The sequence below is a fragment of the Harmonia axyridis genome, chromosome 1 (assembly GCF_914767665.1).
Source record: "Harmonia axyridis chromosome 1, icHarAxyr1.1, whole genome shotgun sequence".
Classification (NCBI taxonomy): Eukaryota; Metazoa; Arthropoda; class Insecta; order Coleoptera; family Coccinellidae; genus Harmonia; species Harmonia axyridis.
The window spans coordinates 53592415-53612219 of record NC_059501.1 but is presented as its reverse complement, the minus strand read 5'-3'; the positions used below and the strand labels follow the sequence as shown (position 1 = coordinate 53612219).

At 33.4% G+C, this 19805-nt stretch overlaps 1 protein-coding gene across 25 annotated transcripts in view; it reads left to right on the top strand.

Moving 5' to 3' along the window:
- LOC123671736 (transient receptor potential cation channel trpm) overlaps positions 1-19568 on the top strand; it is a 241241-nt gene extending 221673 nt beyond the window's left edge. For 5 of the 25 annotated variants that reach the window (XM_045605738.1, XM_045605732.1, XM_045605734.1 and 2 more), the window contains 11 exons: positions 648-704; positions 1183-1371; positions 1714-2062; positions 4104-4249; positions 4686-5213; positions 7646-8051; positions 11203-11472; positions 13546-13875; positions 14908-14997; positions 15368-15673; positions 18610-19568. In XM_045605738.1, the coding sequence (XP_045461694.1) occupies positions 648-704; positions 1183-1371; positions 1714-2062; positions 4104-4249; positions 4686-5213; positions 7646-8051; positions 11203-11472; positions 13546-13875; positions 14908-14997; positions 15368-15673; positions 18610-18806 (2868 nt within the window). In that variant the 3' untranslated portion in view covers positions 18807-19568. Of the gene's footprint in view, positions 1-647; positions 705-1182; positions 1372-1713; positions 2063-4103; positions 4250-4685; positions 5214-7645; positions 8052-11202; positions 11473-11681; positions 11690-13545; positions 13876-14907; positions 14998-15367; positions 15674-18609 lie in introns of those variants that run through there. The other 20 variants (XM_045605752.1, XM_045605748.1, XM_045605747.1 and 17 more) reach the window with 13 other exon arrangements.
- Positions 19569-19805: the final 237 nt, after the last annotated feature.

Below are 19805 nucleotides of genomic sequence, written 5' to 3'. Positions count from 1 at the left end.
GTTGCTATGGGAATGTATATGTCCATAATAATTAGTTTGACAACTTTTGAAAAATCTTACAGCTTTTTGTAAAATCTTGGATATACTCATATTATGGACAGTGATATCGACTTAGAAGTTCTTACTCCTCCAGAAATAAGGAAGGTGGCAAAAAATATTCATCATATTGATGTCAGAAAATGTCGAATGTTTTATTCCCATTGAGAACAATCATTTAGCTTCCTAGGCAGGAAGAATAATACTTTTCTGATTGATATGAGTCTGCAAAATCAATATTTGCTGTCAATCGGAGAAAAAAATGAATTTACTCCTCTTGCGCAGGTTTTTTTATGTATAAAACCTGCGCAATAGAGGTAACTGAGGAATAAACTCATTTATTCGCAAGTGAAAAAACAAAAAAATAAGGGAAATAAATTCGAAATATTTTAATCACCAAATGAAGAAAAACAATTCTTTCTCGAGGAAAGTACATTTTTACAATCGATGGAAAAACTATACCAAAGGTCTGAGTTGAATTTTTCATTTGAAACTATGTATAGTGATTTTGAATGCATCACTCACTCGCTTAATTTTCACATGTACTATAATTGGTACTTCTTGTTGAAAGATTTCGGAAATAAATTTATAATAAAGTGAATCTATTGTAGAAAAATGCAAGGACATTGAGTATTCGAGGCAGAGCAACGAATCCGCAAGGTGTTAAGGTAGAATTTTTTTACCTCCTGGGAATGATTGTACTGCTTATTTGGGCTTCTCCATTCACCAAATTTCGTTTCCCTGCACGAACAGTTTGATTTTTCTCTTGTCAGATCATTGTACGATTTGACTATTGTCGAAATCTATTGTTTTTCCCATTTCCACCCTTAGGAGATTTTTTCTTGTTATTTGTTGTCCTAGTATTGTTTTGTTATTTTACCCATTAAAAACACACCCTTTTCTATTGCTGTTATCACTTTTTTTAATGGATGTTTGAAAGAAATGAATAGCCAAGGAAGACTTCATACCTAACTTCAATAAATTTCAAAATACAGAACCAATAGATCCATATTGTGGCCATTGACTATGAAGCAATTTTCCCTCAAGATAATTTTTTGAGGGCGTCTTTTTTTGCTTGGCTTGAAACAAATCGGTATTGAAGGTTATTTTTAATGATAACGTACTTATGTTACATCAAATCCATAGGCTCTTCTGACGGAGACTTTCGGAAGAAGTGATGTCTTTTTGCAAGAGAACGGCAAGCCATTTGGAGGTATGGACGATAATAGGACATTTGCAGAATTCGGAAAAATGCCAAAGCAACGCCAATTGAGAGTGAGAAAGAAGTTGTATGAGTTTTATACAGCTCCAATCACCAAGTTCTGGGCTAATTCAGTAGGTTGAACCAAACAGCAATATAAATATCAATAAGAATTGTTTCATAGTTTATCACAGATTATTATTTTTTGTTTCATTATTAGGTAGAGAATCTAATGATGTCTCAAGTAATTCAATCACTAATTGGCTAACTACTACATTATTAATAAATCAAAAAAAAAAATTTCAATGCAGAATCCCAATTAGGGCATTATGGAAGTGAAAAATAAACTCTATTATCATTCCATTGCCACCAATAAATTTTTTAGATTTCATTTTCTTGATGCTACTAAACTTTTAAAGATATTCTCAGATTAAGCTCTAATATTGAGCACTATTTGATATTTAATTTTATTGCAGATAGCTTACATAGCGTTCCTAGTGATCTTCAGTTACCTAGTTCTAGTAAAAATGCCTTTTACGCCTAGCTGGTACGAATGGTTTTGCATCGCTTTCATATGCAGTCTTGGATGTGAGAAAATAAGAGAACTTTTTTCATCCGAACCAGTTAGTATAGCTCAAAAATTGGCAGTATGGTCGTGGAATATGTGGAACCCTTGCGATATGGCTGCTGTACTCTTCTTTCTGATTGGTGTAACGTTCAGGATGCAGCCGGATACTTTCGACCATGGCAGAGTGATATATTGCGTTAATTCTATATATTGGTATCTACGAATATTGAATATATTGAGTGTAAATAAATACTTGGGTAAGTTGTCCAAAAAAGGTTCACAAAAGCTTTCTGCTATCGTGAGAATTCAATCGGACACATAGTCCGGTCAATTTAGACATTCGAAGTTACATAAAGTCCCAACAAGCTGAATTTCTGTGAAGTTGTTCAAAACATAATTATAAACAATGTCTAGAAAATCCCCATCATTCCCCTGTAAGGAAAAAATTTAATTCAAGGTCAAAGGTCAAAAAAATCAGTTTTTCACGATTTTCAGAAAAACGGTAAGTTTTATCATAAAAATACCTTCGACAAAAATTGTAGATCATAAAATTATCTATAAAAAATGTATCAATACTTTTTTTTTAACGAGCCACCGTTTCTGAGATATAACGATTCAAAAAATTATAAAAGTTGTTATCGTCATAATATGCACACGTTTCCACGCCACCTATAAGGTAGTGTATTTAGCGCGTTTTTTTTAACGTGGTTTCCCCAGTAGGCCTACTCCACGGGTCAGTTGTGATCCTGTTTAGTGTAAAACTATTGCAAAATAACGGAAATTTTCAAAGATTGGGAAAGATAAAAGCGATGTAAATGAAAAAAAAGTGTTGAAGTTTATTCGTCTTATTCGTAAGTTTCAAATTCTTGTTCTTCTCCTCCTGCTTCTTCTTCATCTTCATTTTGGATGCAAGTAAATTGCGTCAATAGCGATGTATCGCATGATACTTCGTCGGAGTCAAATGAATCCTCCATTGTTTGTGATTCAATATTAGAGCACGGCCGGCCTTGACAATTTGTGCATGCCAAAGAACAAGACAGTCCGACTTTTTTGCAACCACATTTAGCACTGCATCCCTTTTTGCAGTTGCAAAAAATAGTGTTCAGCAGTTTTTCCGGCGCAGGTGGAAGTAAAGTTTGAACTGGCTCTAATATATTGTTGACCAACTTCCAACCCCAGCCTGTAGGGTCTAGCTGATAACCAAGCCACACTTGAACTTGGTAATATACTCGAAAAAGATGTTGCTGAGCAGCAACTGAGGTTGGAGGAAGACAAGCTAATTGAACTTGTTTTTTATTTTTAGTATTTTTAACGAAACATGCATATCGATGCTTATCTAAACAGGTAGTTTTTTTAGGAGCTCCGTACATAGAAAGAAGAAAGAGGAATTCCGTTGGTAATAACTTCTTGTTGAGTTGAATTACTCTTTTTAAAAACTTCAGCACATTGAATTAAATCTTGTTCTTCAAACATTTTGAAAACTGCTGTTTTACCCCTCCTGTAAAATGCAGATGTCGTATCACAGCCAGTTATTGCGTGTAAAAATAGTACATGATCTTCACACTTTACACTAAAGTAAATAAACTTTTTGATGAATATATATCTGATTGATGCTGAGCTTTTCCTGGTTTTAAGAAAAAAATAGTTTTTTCAGTTGGCTTATATACAGATGTATATACGTGGCGTACTCATGCATATTATGACGATAACAACTTTTATAACTTTTTGAATCGTTATATCTCAGAAACGGTGGCTCGTAAGAAAAAAGTATTAATACATTTTTATAGATAATTTTATGATTTACAATTTTTGTCTGAAGTACTTTTATGATAAAACTTATCGTTTTGCTGAAAATCGTGAAAAACTGATTTTTTTGACCTTTGACCTTGAATTAAATTTTTTCCTTACAGGGGAATGATGGGGAACTTCTAGACATTGTTTATAATTATGTTTTGAACAACTTCACAGAAATTCAGCTTGTTGGGACTTTATGTAACTTCACTCTCATTTTTTGGTCTAAATTGACCGGACTAACAACAATTTTTATTTTATTCAAAAATTTTTTTACATATCTACAGCGAAAAAAAAATTTCACCTGAACCTGATGAAATTTTTCAGGATTATCCTTCTTTTATATGTAATACGAATATGAAAACAGAATGGAAAAATTTGAAATAACTAGTACTGTCGCACTATCATGATAGCTACTATCACCGTGAAAATGAGCCCTAAATGTTTGATTTCATTGTGTCATGTCGATGTAGCAGAATTTAAAATTATATCATTGTAATATTTCAGGACCACTTGTTACTATGATGGGAAAAATGGTGAAAAACATGATTTATTTCGTAGTGCTATTACTTATAGTTCTCATGAGTTTTGGTGTCACTAGACAAGCTATAAGCAATCCTGACCAAGAGGCTAGTTGGAGTATCGCAAGAGATGTGAGTTAGAAAATAAGTTGAATAATTTAAAACGTCAAATGATTCGTGTTCATGTTTTTCTAATCCTACTCTCCTAGGCCTCTGTGAGACTTCTCAGAGATTGTGCGAGTTATGAGAACCGTTCGTGCTATGTGTTGACTTTGTTACTATGTCTCATCGACACTTTAGGCAGAGTACTGTTAATTTTTTGCCTACAAGCGAATAGTTGGAAATTCAATTTTTTTTTCACTGGCCGAGGCTGGAACTCCTGTTCTTCGACTTCGGTACCCTTGTGATCTATAGACTATTCATCTTATCAATTTACAAAACCTGTTTCAAAGATAAAGTTTTTTAAGTTCTCCTGATTCTAACCACACTCTTCACTTAATTGATCCCATTGTGGTCGAAATAATTATTAGTAGTCGATTAAATATCCAAATGTATTCACTACTTCCAGGTCTTCCTAGAACCTTATTTCATGTTGTATGGTGAAGTGTACGCTAACAAAATTGACCCGTCCTGTGGGCCTGGTCAAGAAGAAGAAGTATGCCGAACAGGAAGATGGATAACTCCCTTTATCATGTCCATATACCTCTTGGTTGCAAATATACTCCTCATAAACCTCTTGATAGCAGTTTTCAACAACATATTCAACGAAGTGAATGCCGTCGCACACCAGGTGTGGATGTTTCAGAGATTCACGGTCGTCATGGAGTACGAACAGAAACCCCTTCTTCCCCCACCTTTCATCATACTCAGCCATTTTTATCTCTTCTGTAAATATCTGAAAAGGAAAATGGCAGGACTTGAGGAAAGTTACGATAATGGGCTGAAGCTTTTCCTCGATCGTGATGAGATGGAAAGACTGTACGACTTCGAAGAAGATTGTGTTGAAGGCTACTTCGCTGAGCAAGAACTTAAGCTACAGCAGTCGACAGAAGAAAGGATCAAGGTTACTACTGAAAGGATAGAACATCTGACCCAGGTAGGAAGGAACAGAATATATTTCCAGAAATATACATCAGAATTAGAATTTCGTCGTGATTACTAACATTAGAAAATCATAAAAATTAACTATTCAAATCTAAATTTATCGAAGAAATTTATATAATTTACTTTGAGTACCGTAGAGCGGTGTGACTTTGTACCACTTTTTATAGTATTCTTTGTGTAACTTTTTCGTTTTTTTGTAAAATGAGCAAAGTATGTTTTATTTTAATATTTTGGTTGTCGACTGCTTTGGCAACAATCACAAGAAAAGATGCCCACTTCTTTTTTATTTTTGAAAATTTGGCAAAGTGACACTCAAATCGGCGCGAGTTTGCCAATGCCTTGAAAATGCGTTTTTTGGCAATTTAATGAAGTGCAGGCGGTATATGTTAGTGCAGTAATGCCTCCGAATTCGCCCATATATCTTTTGTTAATTTTAATCCAAAGAGTTCTTCTGGGAATGTTGTACAGTGCATCCCATTTTGGGTGAGACAGCCAGGTTTCTCGCTTGTTATTTAAGATAGAGCCTTGCGGTTTTCACGTTCCTGTCCTACTTTTTCGTGAAACTCAAGTTGGTCTAATCAGATTTTGCATAACTGTTTTTCGTTCAAGAGATACAGGGTGATTTTGGAAATTGATACTTTTCGGACCCCTCCTTTATCTCGAAGTTATTAGAAATAATGCTCAGGTGAAAACTACGTCTGAATCAGAATTCTACGTAGAATCCAGTGGCGTACTCAATATTTTCTTTCGGGGAATGGTTTTGAAGATTCAACACAAACCTATATTTTTTTTATGGAACACCATGTATATTATAACTTCGTTGAGTTCGTTATTTTTTTCCCTTCAAAATGATGTATGATACTATGTAGGTGGGATGTTCAAAAATGTTAAAAAAACATCCTACCTACATAGTATCATACATCATTTTGAAGGGAAAAAAATAACGAATTCAACGAAGTTATGATATACATGGTGTTCCATTAAAAAAAATTTAGGTTTGTGTTGAATCTTCAAAACCATACCCCGAAAAAAAATATTGAGTACGCCACTGGATTCTACGTAGAATTCTGATTCAGACGTAGTTTTTACCTCAGCATTATTTCTAATAACTTCGGAGATAGAGGAGGGGTCCGAAAAGTATCAATTTCCAAAATCACCCTGTATCTCTTGAACGGAAACAGTTATGCAAAATCTGATTAGACCAACTTGAGTTTCACGAAAAAGTAGGACAGGAACGTGAAAACCGCAAGGCTCTATCTTAAATAACAAGCGAGAAACCTGGCTGTCTCACCCAAAATGGGATGCACTGTACACTTCCGAAGCTGTCTGCACTGGAACATTTTCATTTCGAACTTCATTGATTGCTCGGATTACTGTTCTTCCGTTTAATTACTATATTTCCTTGCATCTAACTTCTTTTTGTATTGACGACCGATAACTGTGCCTAAAAATAAAACAATTTTGGTATGTGGCAAAGTCTCCCGCCAAAGAGCCACAATAGAAAAATTTCCCGAAATGTAGAAATCCTCTCAACCAAATGTTTTTAGTTTTTTGCCTCTAAACAATGTACAGTAAGCTGTTTGATATATTTTGATGATAGTATATCCAAAATCACTTGGAGGAAACTGAATATTTCGATTATACTAGGGTTGTCCAAGTTTCCAGAAATTGCTTTGGGGCCTGTGTATTTATTGTTCAAGTTCAAGGGACTTTGGATATACTATACTGTTCACCATATTTTCTGCACAACTCCTAGTATTTCGAATATATACACACGTTAAAAAATTACACGCTCACATAACATACCATAGCACATCATTCAATGTACGCCAGACGACTGCGACGGTTGCAACATGTGGTTATATAGTGTGGTTAAAGATTACAATTCGTGATTTCTGTTGATGTTGCCAACTTTACTAAAACAAAATGAAACTTAAAATATTAGGCAGTTTGGCAAAGTCATCTCTGTTGGCAAAGCCACACCGCTCTACCGTATGTAATATTATTAGGTCACTAAAACAGTTCGACCGGTTTTTTTTTACATAAATTGTTATATGTTCGTTTTCAATGCGCTATAACTTAATAAATCTTTTTGTCAAAGATTCGGTCCGCAGTTTATGGGAATTTCAAATGAAATAACAATGATATACTTGAATTTTCTCAAATTTGATGTTTGATTATGATCAACTAGTTGTATATTATATTGAAACTTGAGAAAATATAATAACGTATATTTTTATTTCATTCGAAATTATTCTTATTCAATTTTTTCAAGACTGTCAAAATGAATACTCTGTTACAATTTAATGTGATCTTATACCTAGTCGATTGTCACCAACTATTCTAATTATATTCGTTAATTCATCATCATTTTATGCAACAAAGCCAACAGTTTCTGATTCTTAACGAATATATTTCTCGCAGAAAGTCGAAGATATCAACACCAAAGAGAACGCAAACAGCACAGCCATGCAGGGATTCGAAGTGAGATTCAGGAGGCTACAAGATGATACTCAAAACATCATCGAACAACTTCTTGCAATTCAAAAAATGTTATCAGGGGGTGGTGCTACAGTATCGGCACTTCCTGAGGGACAAGTTCTCAGAGAAAGAACCCTTAGCGAAAACACTGAGGGAGGTGCAGAGGATCAAATTCCGAATATATTCCCACCATCTTTGACTAGGAAAAGAATGATGATTCGATCTTTAACAGAAGTAAGACCTGATGCGTATATCTTTGATAATGGGCAACATATTGAGTATAGGCATACGGAAGAGGAAGAAGATGCTTTCAATGAACAAGAAAGAATAGATGCATTACCTATTACAAGTAAGAGAAATACATTTTTGAGTATTTAAAAAATTGTAGTCAGCATATAATTCATTGATCATTGCTTTTGATGTTTTTAACTACCAATTAAAATTCTAAATAGGCGACCCCATGGTTCTTAAGTAGGTATAAAGAATTTTTCAGACTTTTAGCATTTATATTTTTTTAAAAAATTGGCTAAAACGACTTTCAAAGATATCGAGGTCGATAATTCTTAATTGCCTAATTGCAAAATTTTTATTTGCCATTTTATCAATCTTAAGGATAAATTGATAATTGACGCCTTAGTTAGAAGTAGTCGTAGTTAGCTAGCCTTAGAAGGATAAATTGAAGAACAGATGAATGTAGGAGATTGATCATTGAATTCGGAGAAAAAAATAATAGTTATTTTCCTAACAGGTGCGGAAATTGTTACTTTCCCGAATACACTTTAGTGCGGGAAAGATACTGTACGTAAGAGTTAGGAACAATATTTCAGACATAATTCTGCATGTCGGTACCATAGTTTTGTCATCCTTGACGTAAATTGACCGTTCGGTGCATAGAGACATGAATTTAATGTATTCTTTAATACATGCGTGCGGAAAAGCGACTATTTCTGACTTAAATGCGCGTGAAAAAAGCGCACGCTTGTAGAAAAAGGTCCTTATTGTTCTACAGCCTTTATTTTAATAACGATTAGTTTCGATTAGTTTAAAATGGTCTCATTTCCAAATCAAAACTACAAGGAATTCAAACAATCAAGTATAAAAGATGATATCCAATAAATACTTATATACAAGCTAAATAGGTCAAATCAATACAAAAAATCTTGCTTCACATTATTAAACTTTGAGCAACCATATAAATAAAACAATTTCTATTACAAGATGTATGAACAATATGTCCATAATCCATATTAAATAAAAAAGTTACTAGACTTCAACAGTGAAGCCACATCCAATTGAAGAACTAACTAGTAAGGTAAATCACGACAGCAATATGTTTCATAATTTTCAACAGTGTAATTATTTTGTTATTATCGAAATAGTTATTTCAAAAATTGTAATGAATTCCAAACAAAATTTAATAACAATTAATTTTTCGCTTCCAGGTACTCCGCCTTCGCTGGGTACGATCATGATGTAAAACAAATATATCATTATTTTGCCATTGGGATAAAAACTTGCTTTCAATTAGGAAATTCTACATTTTACCTAAAGGAACATGTTATATCGCCTGAAAGGAAATTTCATTTTCTTTCGGTACATCTTATGATATGCACTCATTCCATCAGAAAAGACGCACTTTTTATTATTTTTTATATTTTATTTATTTCACTGAGTCGTGTTGAAGTCTGTGATTTTGAACAACCCTGTATGACTAGGGACGTATTTTATTGTACGTAATGATACACAGGATATAAAATTGTAATCTTTACCCAAAATTTCAGCATTTTTGGAATTCCGAGTACCGAAGTGATGAGTGTTTAATTGAAGCTATGTTTTGCACAGAAGAAGAAGTAAATCAACCAATTACTCGAAAACCGCTAGAAATAGAGACAAGAAAGTTAATGCATAAATAATCAAGAAGCTATACGGCGAACCGACAAAAGTAATAATATACAAGGTGTTCTATTTGAAATATCGGAGTTGTTAGTACTTTTTGATATAGACAGCAATACCGCAGCGCTGAAAAAAATTTGGATCGATAGAGCCGTGGTTTCTACCCAAGAAACCAAATTTTCAATAAAATCGTACCTTTCGTTCTCCGTAAAAGTCTAGGGTATCATCGACCGTGGCCCACCCTGTATTTAGTTTTTTGTTGATTAATCCATCTATGATTGGCGTTTTGTAACCGTTCTTATGGATGAATAACGATTACATTTTGCAGTGGATGAGAGACAATGTTTTGGGTACGCTTTTTCCAGATTTCGAGAATGATGTGATTTGGGTGTATCTTTGGTGAAATCATGTCAATTCTGATGAAAAAACAATATGAATGTGGATCGCTGGCACTTTTAGAATCCTATTATCCCTGAACCTGCCTCTGCATATCTTCGAAAATATGTTCCACCTTTGAAACAGATCGAAAACTCTTAGGCGAAATGATCTTAGACTTCATTAAAGATAAAAAAATCATTATATAAAGGTTCTTCTAAATTTAGAATCGTTCTTTCACATCAATTTCATGAGGTGGTACAACGACGTAAATTGAGGAGGCTCTTTTATATAAATGTTGTTCTAAATCTTTTCTCCTCCAAGTTCCTGCATTTTAAAATTAATAATTTGGCTTTCATTGAATACGAAACATAAAATTTGGTATTCAGATAACCCTAATTACATGTCACTTTTTTTATTAGTTTTTAATTCTGAAATTTCATCATGAATAAGTAGAAAAATTATATTTGGTATTCAGATAACGCTTATTAGGTACATGTCACTTTCCTTGACAGTTTTTTATTCTGAAATGTTATCATGGATGGGTGGAAAAATCAAACCGTAAAATATTTCGCATCTGGACCTTTTCATAAATCAACATCGTTCAAATTAAAAACTGAACCGTGACACGAATTCAACCATTTTGTACCCTGACTTTTCTTCCTGAAATTGTTAGTTTAATTACAAGAAAAATTCACACCATATAATTCTACATAAATTCAAAGATTTTATAATTTGTTGAGAAAATTAGTATGGCTGGTGTCTAATATAATATTGATTGGAAAGGTAGGTTAGTGTCTTAAACATGAATATACTTATTATTCTTCAAAATTTTTATAATTTCTGAGGTGTTATTATTTCAACAGGGTGTAACTTGTAGGGAAAACAACTGAAAACAAAAAAATATAGGAAAGACCCCCCTAAATTCTCGTCACTGTGTTACCTTCTGAACAAATTTACAATTTAGAAACAGCCTGTATAAGCCTGTATATTATCAGATGACAGCAACTTTAATAAACTCTGTAGTCGCGTTATTATTTCTATTGTAGAAAACATTAGTTATTGTAAGCAAAACTTTGATTTTTTTCACTCATGAATAGTCATTTCTCATGTAGGTGACTGCGACAAGCATTGCATTGGGGAAAAAACTCACTCTAAACCCTATAGTTGTATAAATAACGTTTCTGTAGTGCTCTTATCAGTTTTCTCTAATGTAATATGTTCGATTTCAGCAAGCAAACAAGCCTTGAACACGGAGAGAATAAGGAAAAAAAGTTCTGATTCGAAGACTTCAATTGAAAGTGTTGATAAGCTTGATTCAAATTTCGTTTCCGCTGATGATTTGGCAGCTCTTAGTCTAGATGTATTAAGATCAAGAGTTGCCCAAAGAAGAAGAGATTCTGCATCCGGTAGAAGAAATTCAGATGGAAACGGAAATGGTGAGGAAATGATAAATTTTCTTTTTCATCCTCATCATTCATCACATTTTCATTACATAAATGGTGGGTAAAAACACATTTTTTTCAATTTCATTCACTTTTCGAGATTAATCATATATTTTCATTATTATCTCCTCAATTTTCACTTTCATTTCTTCTTCCTTTCTTCAAGTTTTCTAACATTCAATATCTTTGCTTTTTTATTAACTAGCATGTATCACAAGGAACCAACTATTCTCCCCACACAGTTTGTCTTTCTGCTTCTTTTTTAGGAACTTGGGTATGTTGTGACTTGGACTAATCTACCTACATGTTACATGTATGTTAGTAGAGAATAGAAAACTAGAATAGATTCACAATTACATTTTTTTCAATTTTATTCGGAGTACTTGGATGTTTGGAGAATGTTTATAGTAGGGTGTTTGAAAAAGTGGAAGTAGTAAACTATAGTTCGATTCGTTCAAGTTTTGACATTTATTACTTCTAACATCAATGGATATTTTCTAACCAACTACAATTTATTTTCAAATATTTTTCAATCAAATTCATCTTAGGTCGATTTTATCTCTTCAGTTAATCAGTTTAACTTTCTAAGTACGTACGGTACGACCGACTCTAGTTGCATAAGAATAAGTATATTTAAACACAGCATTTTTTGACAGGCGTTATACAACCGACATCAATCTACCGTCGATCGTATCCGTATGCCTTTATTCATTCTGGTTGTTGGAATGTGTTGACTGACAATCTTGGTTGTTGTGTTTGGATGAATTGTATTCTAGGAAAAAGGAGTGCGCTTTCTACTTTCGATACACGTATTCGAAAATAATTGAAAAATTTTTCATCATGAATTCTCCATTCTTCATGAAGAGTGCACCCCTTATATGACGCAAAGCTTTAAGTCAACTGACCACCTGCTCTTCTTCCGGTTTTCATTTTTAAAGAAGGGTTTACGACGCTCAGGTCCATCTTGACTTCAGAATTACTTTGAACCTACACAAATACACTACCTCCTTCACAATGTCAACGCCCAACAGGCCACTGTCTTGCCTTCAGCCGACAGTCGTCATTTGATGTTGAACAGGCGCTTGAGAATCGCTAGAAAATTTCGAAAAAACATTGAACAAACACCTTCAAATCGAAGCGATAAGTATTACATAACTGGAGGTCAACAGAATTATCCATCTAGTTATCTAGTCAAGTATTCTATCAATTATTCATCTTGACAAATTATTTCGAAAATCTTTAGGAAAAAATAGTTGCTTTTTTTTATCCTATTTTTGAAACGATTATTGCGCAATTTATGCTTCTACTTTATTATGATCGAATGCACTTGATACTAGTTTTTGTGATAGGCAACATTAGAATATGCATTTTTTTTATTGCGGTAGTACCTACAAAAATATATATTGGCTTTTGAAACTAAAATGGCTCAATTTTTTCGAATTGGGTTGGAGAGTTACTAAAATACGAGATATTGGCTTCATACATGCGGTTCCGCAAAGTTGGCTGTTCAAGTAACTATATCACAACTGGAACAATGAAATTTTGTGATTTTTTTGTTGTCCGTTTTGATATCTAGATATATACAGATGAACACAATTGTATTGAATATATACAGCTTGTTTATATGAATAGATTAAAAATGATTAACAATTGCTATATGAGGAGACAACTAGAATCAGCAACCGGTTAATCAAAAAAATTGAAACACTTTTGTACCAAATATTAATTTGGATCTAGAAGATCCTAAACCCTTGACATTCAACAGAGCACTAGCTGAATAAACATAATAATTGTCTAATCAGAAGTTATTTCAGCAAAGTAGAGCAACTAATATTAGTTCTACAGGTAAATGACTTCTTGAAATTTCCTATTTTGACACTAATGGTTGAACCAGTCTGAAGCTATTTTGAATCTGTAGCACATGTAGAAAATACACTGCACGGCTGTAGTTTAGTAATTGTTTATTCCTTTCTGCACCTTTTTCGGCATCAGTAGTTCCAGTAAATAATCTAATATGATTCCTGGTCGAACGGAATTCTCTCAGCTTATCTACTGCTAGATTCTGTTCTTGCCAACTCGGTTCGGTATGTGCAATATTATCGAATTAACGCAAGCATGTGTATTATATAGGTGACGAACCTGTCCAACCTGCTAAAGTGAGTCTTCCACGCCGCCAATTTTCGCACACTCAATCGGAACCGGAAACGTCTGAACCACCCCCTTCAGCATCTGGTGTGCCATCTCAACGGTTGGGCACCGTTACATTCGCAGAACCGAAAATTAAGGTTTTTCCTCCGAGCTCTTCAACGCAGAATATCAACCCTAGATCGTCGATCTTGATGCACATGCACACCGAGTATACTAGTATAACTGATGAACTGGAAACTGTTTGTGGACTTCTGAGTCCTCCAAGGTCTCCTGGTCTACTGTCTCCACCAAGGCCGGAACAGTCGCCGCCAAGTACGTTAATTTGTGAAGCATAATTGAGTAGTACTGCTCTTAAGTATTTTCCTTCAATTCTGAATGATAGATGTTTACTGTTAATGCATGTCGGCCCAAATTGAAAACAATATGAAATTATCATAAAATATCTTTGAAGCCACATCGTTTGGTGAAAATTACAACTATTGTTTTATTATCTATGCGCTTAGACTCTTCTTCAACCAAGAATTTATACAGCAAGGAAAAACAATTCAAAAGAAGAAATGGTAATCTAGGTATAATTTCATTGATAAGGCAGTATATCAATAGAATGTTTGGTATACAATAATTATTTTGATGGATTGAAAAAACTTACCATGTTTTTCACTCTCTATACCAAATTTTCTTCACTGAGTGGAATCTCCTCATATTATCTCTATACTTTAGAAATGATCCGAAATTAGAAAGCTAAAATTTGGCCCAAAATTCTCCCAGCATAAAATAAATAGCATAATCACACATAATCAGTGTATGCTCGTCTTTTATTCACAAATTATATCTTCATTTCCATTTTCATAACTTTCAAAGCACTAGATGCATGATTGTAAAAGGAAATCAGAAAGTTGCAAAATAGTAAATAGGTGTATCGTCATTTTTTGGAAACATTTCTGCAGAGGAATAAGTATCCTATTGGAAATGAAAATTTTCTTCTCATTAGATAGTATGTAAAAGTACTGATTAAACACAGATAAATTTCTGAATAAGATTTACCAATTGATGCAAAATCTGTTTAATATTATGGTAAATCATATGTAATCAACTCCCGCAATGTTTAGTCAAATCAATCTTCAAAAGAACATCTATTCGAAAAAGCTATGGACCAGTCACTTTTTCTATTTATCGTTGTAAACCAAATATGTTTGTGTATCTGTATGTGCTTATAATCTTCACCTAACAAGAACTCATCTTTTCCCAAATTGCTATTGCCTTGAATGCAACCTCACAATCAATGCTAACCTTGGTGTCCTTTGTCGATATGTGCAATTTACTAAGGCAATTGTGATATTGTAGTTAATGGATTGACTGCCAGCGAAGAAAGGCTCATAAGACATTTTAACCATCCGAGAATAACAGAAATTAGGGCTGCTAAATTCGAAATTGGTTGGTAACTTTTATTTTACCTTTATTATTAGTTGTATTATTTAGCTTGGCTCTGCTGTAAGTTCAAGTCATTTTTGAAAAAGAGGGAGGAAAGTTCAGCAGTGAGTTGCCTTGTAATATGTATCACATTCCATAAAATAAAATTCGGAAACCCTTCAGTTATGCCGGAAAAGAGAACCCTGAGATAATACAACATTGTAGATTTCTTGTCAATACAATTTTTAAGTGCAATACTCAAGTAATACAATGAAATGTGAATATTTTTATTATTACATATTCATGAGAAGATAGAAACTTCTTTGCAACTTTTGCTGACCAAATCCTCCCCCTGCATAAGAATATCATTATAAATTATTATGAATTCCTTCAGGCCAACGTCGAAGAAATCACTCGGAGATGTCAAATCCGGAAATAGCAATTAATTTAGAAAAAGAACATCTTCGTTGTGCTGAAGAGAGCGATTACATGGTAATGGAAAATCTTATCCAGAGAAGATACGATGAAGAGGATGGCTCGTCATCTGATCAAGATGAACCATTTGCAACCACTCTATTGAAAATTCAGTCAGAATCTAAAGATTTCAGGTTAAATTCCTGGCCTGCTAGAACCTTGCAACGAGTTAGTGCTGTGGATACAGAGCCACCTCCAACGCCTACTTCTACGAAACCTCTGATTGGTAAGAACGATTATTTTATGCAAATAAGTAAACATATTTACGCAATTTTACATTCAAAAATGGCACTAAACATAAACTAGGATGTTTTCATTACTCTCTTATCATCCAGTACGCTTAGTACGATGAAGCGAAAGGCCCCGTGGTCCACAAAGGCCCCCGATCGAATCAACCAAAAAAGGGGTTTTTTCTTTGTGGGAATAAGTACGGAAGAACTTTTAAAATATATTTAGCGAAGTTTCCCAGATTTTCATCTGTTTCATCAGGCCTAAAAAACACCAAAGATGACAAAAACATACAAAATAAAAATGAGAATGTGTCTTCGAAAAGATTTTTCATATTTTCAAAATTGATACTGTTACATTAGAAAGCGTCATTGAAATGGAAAAAAGATGAAAAGTCATTGTCTTAGCTACTCACCAAGTAGCGGAATGGTTTTTTGTATTGCTAGTATATTGTTCTCCTCAGTTGCAACAAAATTTGAAACCGGTGTGAACGATTGATCTTGGTCCAATATTACACGATTATTATACACTAGGGAAATAAATTAAAGGATCAAAATAAAATCCGAAATTTTTAGCTGTTTTTCAAATAGCTGTATTTTCGATAACAATGGTCGTATCTCAATTTGAAAAAAGCTTTTTGAAGTTCGAAGTTTATAGTTTGAAGATCTCATGATGAAAATATTTTTCAAGCAACGTGTACCGCTCAATCCTAATTAATACAGTATCTAAAATTTCTGCGCAATTTTTTCAGTCTTTATTTTTGGTATACAGACTTGGAAATTTTTTTTCCAACTCAACCACTATATAATAATAATAATAATAATAATAATGTTTATTTGAGAACGCTCTGTTACAAATAAACTTAATCACAGAGATAGATAATCTATCTGTGCGTGATACAACATTAAACCAAAAAATATTTCTTGCAACTTTCCAATAACAGAAAAAAAAAAAATATATATTTAAATATCTCAAATTAATTGTATGGAATTCCTGTCCGATCCAAAGGCATTTGCTCGATTGGGGCTCAGCTGCGCCATCTCATATATTATCAAACAAAGTCATGATCATCAATGACCAGCCAAATGAAAATTTCCATGCATTTCCAGGGATATCACGCTTGATTAACTAAATCCCTGCAGAACAATCTTTTTTTTCGTAAATCCAAATTTTTGTTTGTTTTATAAATTTCTTGTGGTGGCAGTTTTTTTTAAGGTTTGCTGGCAATACATCATAAATTCTGGGCGCAAGATATGAATAATTTCTTTGTCCGATTCTTTTGAGTGCTCTAGGCCTATGATGTTTCTCATAATTTCTTGTTCCATACTTACTTTGCTGTTGATGAATTTTAATCTTTTTTTTATGTATATTCTTCAGGATTTGTAGGACATAGAGTTGACGTAAATCCAATGCTTGTGAAACAGTAAACAATTCCTCACTTCCGAATCTGAGTGGCTTTCTATAAATTATCTTGAGAATACATTTTTGGACCATTTCAAGTTTCTTCATTACATTATCGTATGCTGCACCCCAACCCAAAATACCATATAAGAATTGGGATTGGACAAGTGAGTAATATATGATATTCAAGTATTTCGTGTCCAAATATCCTCTCAAATGTCGAAATTTACATATCATGCCCCTAATCTTTTTAACAACACAGTCAATGTGCAAATCCCATTTCAGATGTTGATCTATTATTACACCCAGATATCTTATGTTGTCTGTTCTTGGGATTATGTCACCATCTCCCACCTCAAGACACTCAAAATTCGGAAGACCTGGTGTGTAACTGGCAAATGGTATGAATTTCGTTTTTGCCAAATTCACTGTGAGTTTGTTAGCTCTAAACCAACGCTTAATTCTTGCGAAATCATTCTCCGCTTCTATCTTAACTTCCCCCCATGTATCGTGCTCATATGTTAATACAGTATCATCTGCGAAACTGATGATCTTCCCCTTTTTCGCCATAGATAGAAGACTATTCACATATATGACGAAGAGGACAGGGCCCAGCACCGTACCCTGTGGTACCCCATACTCCAATTCCTTCATTTCACTTCGACTGTTTTTAATCTCTACCAACTGCCTGGATGAGATAACTTGTTCATTCAGCTTCAATATCCTCTTTTCAAAATTTCGATGCAAGCACTTCTCGCTGAAATATCGAACTTTGAATTGAAAAGGACCTTTTTGTCTTTAACCATCAATATCTCACCAATCAATGATTGCAAAGAAAATTTAAGGGATATTTTGAAATCTTGAATAAATTTTCTGAAAGAAGTAGCTATTTGATTTTCGGAAAATTTTTTTTTGTTCTCTACATCAATTTGAAGAGAAGATAAGAAAAGGGCTTTCGGAAGCTTTTTGGATAATCAAGCGCCGAATTGAAAATATCGAGGAAACCATCAACATTAAGTGTACGTTTTACAGTTCAATATACCGACAAAAATCCCAGAGAATTTCAATTCAATCCATGGAGCGGTATTTTTGTTTCATTCGATACAATTTTCAAAAACTTCAAGGATCACGCATTCTAACCATGTTTGGAAATCAAAAATAATTTTCAAATTTTGAAAATTCGTTTATAGAATAAACTGGCTTTTTTAGCGTTGTAAAAGTTCTATAGATGAAAAGTTTAAATATGCAATTTCTGAAAAGCGAGTAGATCGATTTTGAAATTCCCTTGGGTATATCAACTTTATTTCGAATTTAATTTGGTTTTTATCATCAAGATCATGGAATGAAATTATGGAATCGCATTAGAAATGATAATGACATGTTGAATTGATTCATTTGGAGTAAAAAAAAAGTTGAAAAAGAAACAAATTTTTTTTATTTTCAAAAAATTTATTCCATGAATTCTGTTATTGTTCTCTTCTGTTATTGATAAAAATGCAGAATTCGCATTACCTTACATTTTTTAAAATTCAGGTTTCAGCCCGGATACCTCAACTGAACGTCAAGATTCGACAGATTCTGGCGATATCACCTTAGTAAGCCAACCACCTCCACCGAAGAGACCTTCAATCGTGATGGATTCTTCTCAACTTCCCATTCAAAGAGAAGTACAACTCCAAAAAGCAGACTCAAAAGCCAGTCTTCATATGCAAACAGAAACTATGTGTTGAAAAAATATTTAAAATGAATTTCACTCCCAAAAAGCACGCTACAGCGTCGTAGTAGGTTTCGTTAGATACCATATCAGAACAATGATTCTCATATCAATTTTTTGAATATCTCATTTTCAAAGAATGATTTAACGATAATTCAATCTCTTCGAATATTAGGTATTTTATTGGAAAAACAGACAATATTCATAAAATCTTGGTACAAATCAAAGCCAACATAAAAGGTTTTATGTCAAAGGTGTTCTCTAAACTATACAATTTTGGACTCAATCACGTCTGCTTTGTACTGAGATTTCAGTAGTAGTAAAAGTAAATCTTTCTGATTGTAAATAAAATAAAGAAAATACGAACAATCAGTACTATAATTCTAATATTTTTATCAGAATATAAAAATTTATTGGCTCAATGGTAGTGCTCAAATTTTAACATTTCTTCTTTCATCTGGAAACTTACAATACAAAACTATGGAATCTGATTACAAAAATAGAAATTGAAGGAATTTCTAAAACATATCACTTCAGAACCATGTATCTGCTAAATTGAATTGACTAAAATGAATTAAAAATTTTACCTGTTTGATTGTTTTACTCGATATAGTATATTTATATGTAGTAATGATTCTATTTTTAATCTAATTAGTTTCAAATTTATTGGAGTCATTTTTGAATATGTAATTTTGGATTTTATAACTATATTTGGATTATTTTGTATTTCATCAATTGTCATATCGAATCTGAAGAATATAAAACCCTATGTGAAACATTGATAATTTGTCTCATTAATTTCTACCCACTATTCTACTAGTGCGAATGGATGGGATAAAACATTATTCATTCATTTATTATGATCTGACTTCAGCCTATCATCATGAGACAGAAAACGCCTGTCGTAGTTGATTTTCTCGCTTTCATCTAAGGAGAACATTCACTTAGGCTGGTTTTATAGTCACGCTGACCGTCGGCGCTGACAGGCCATTTTGTACGATTTCTTATGAAGCGC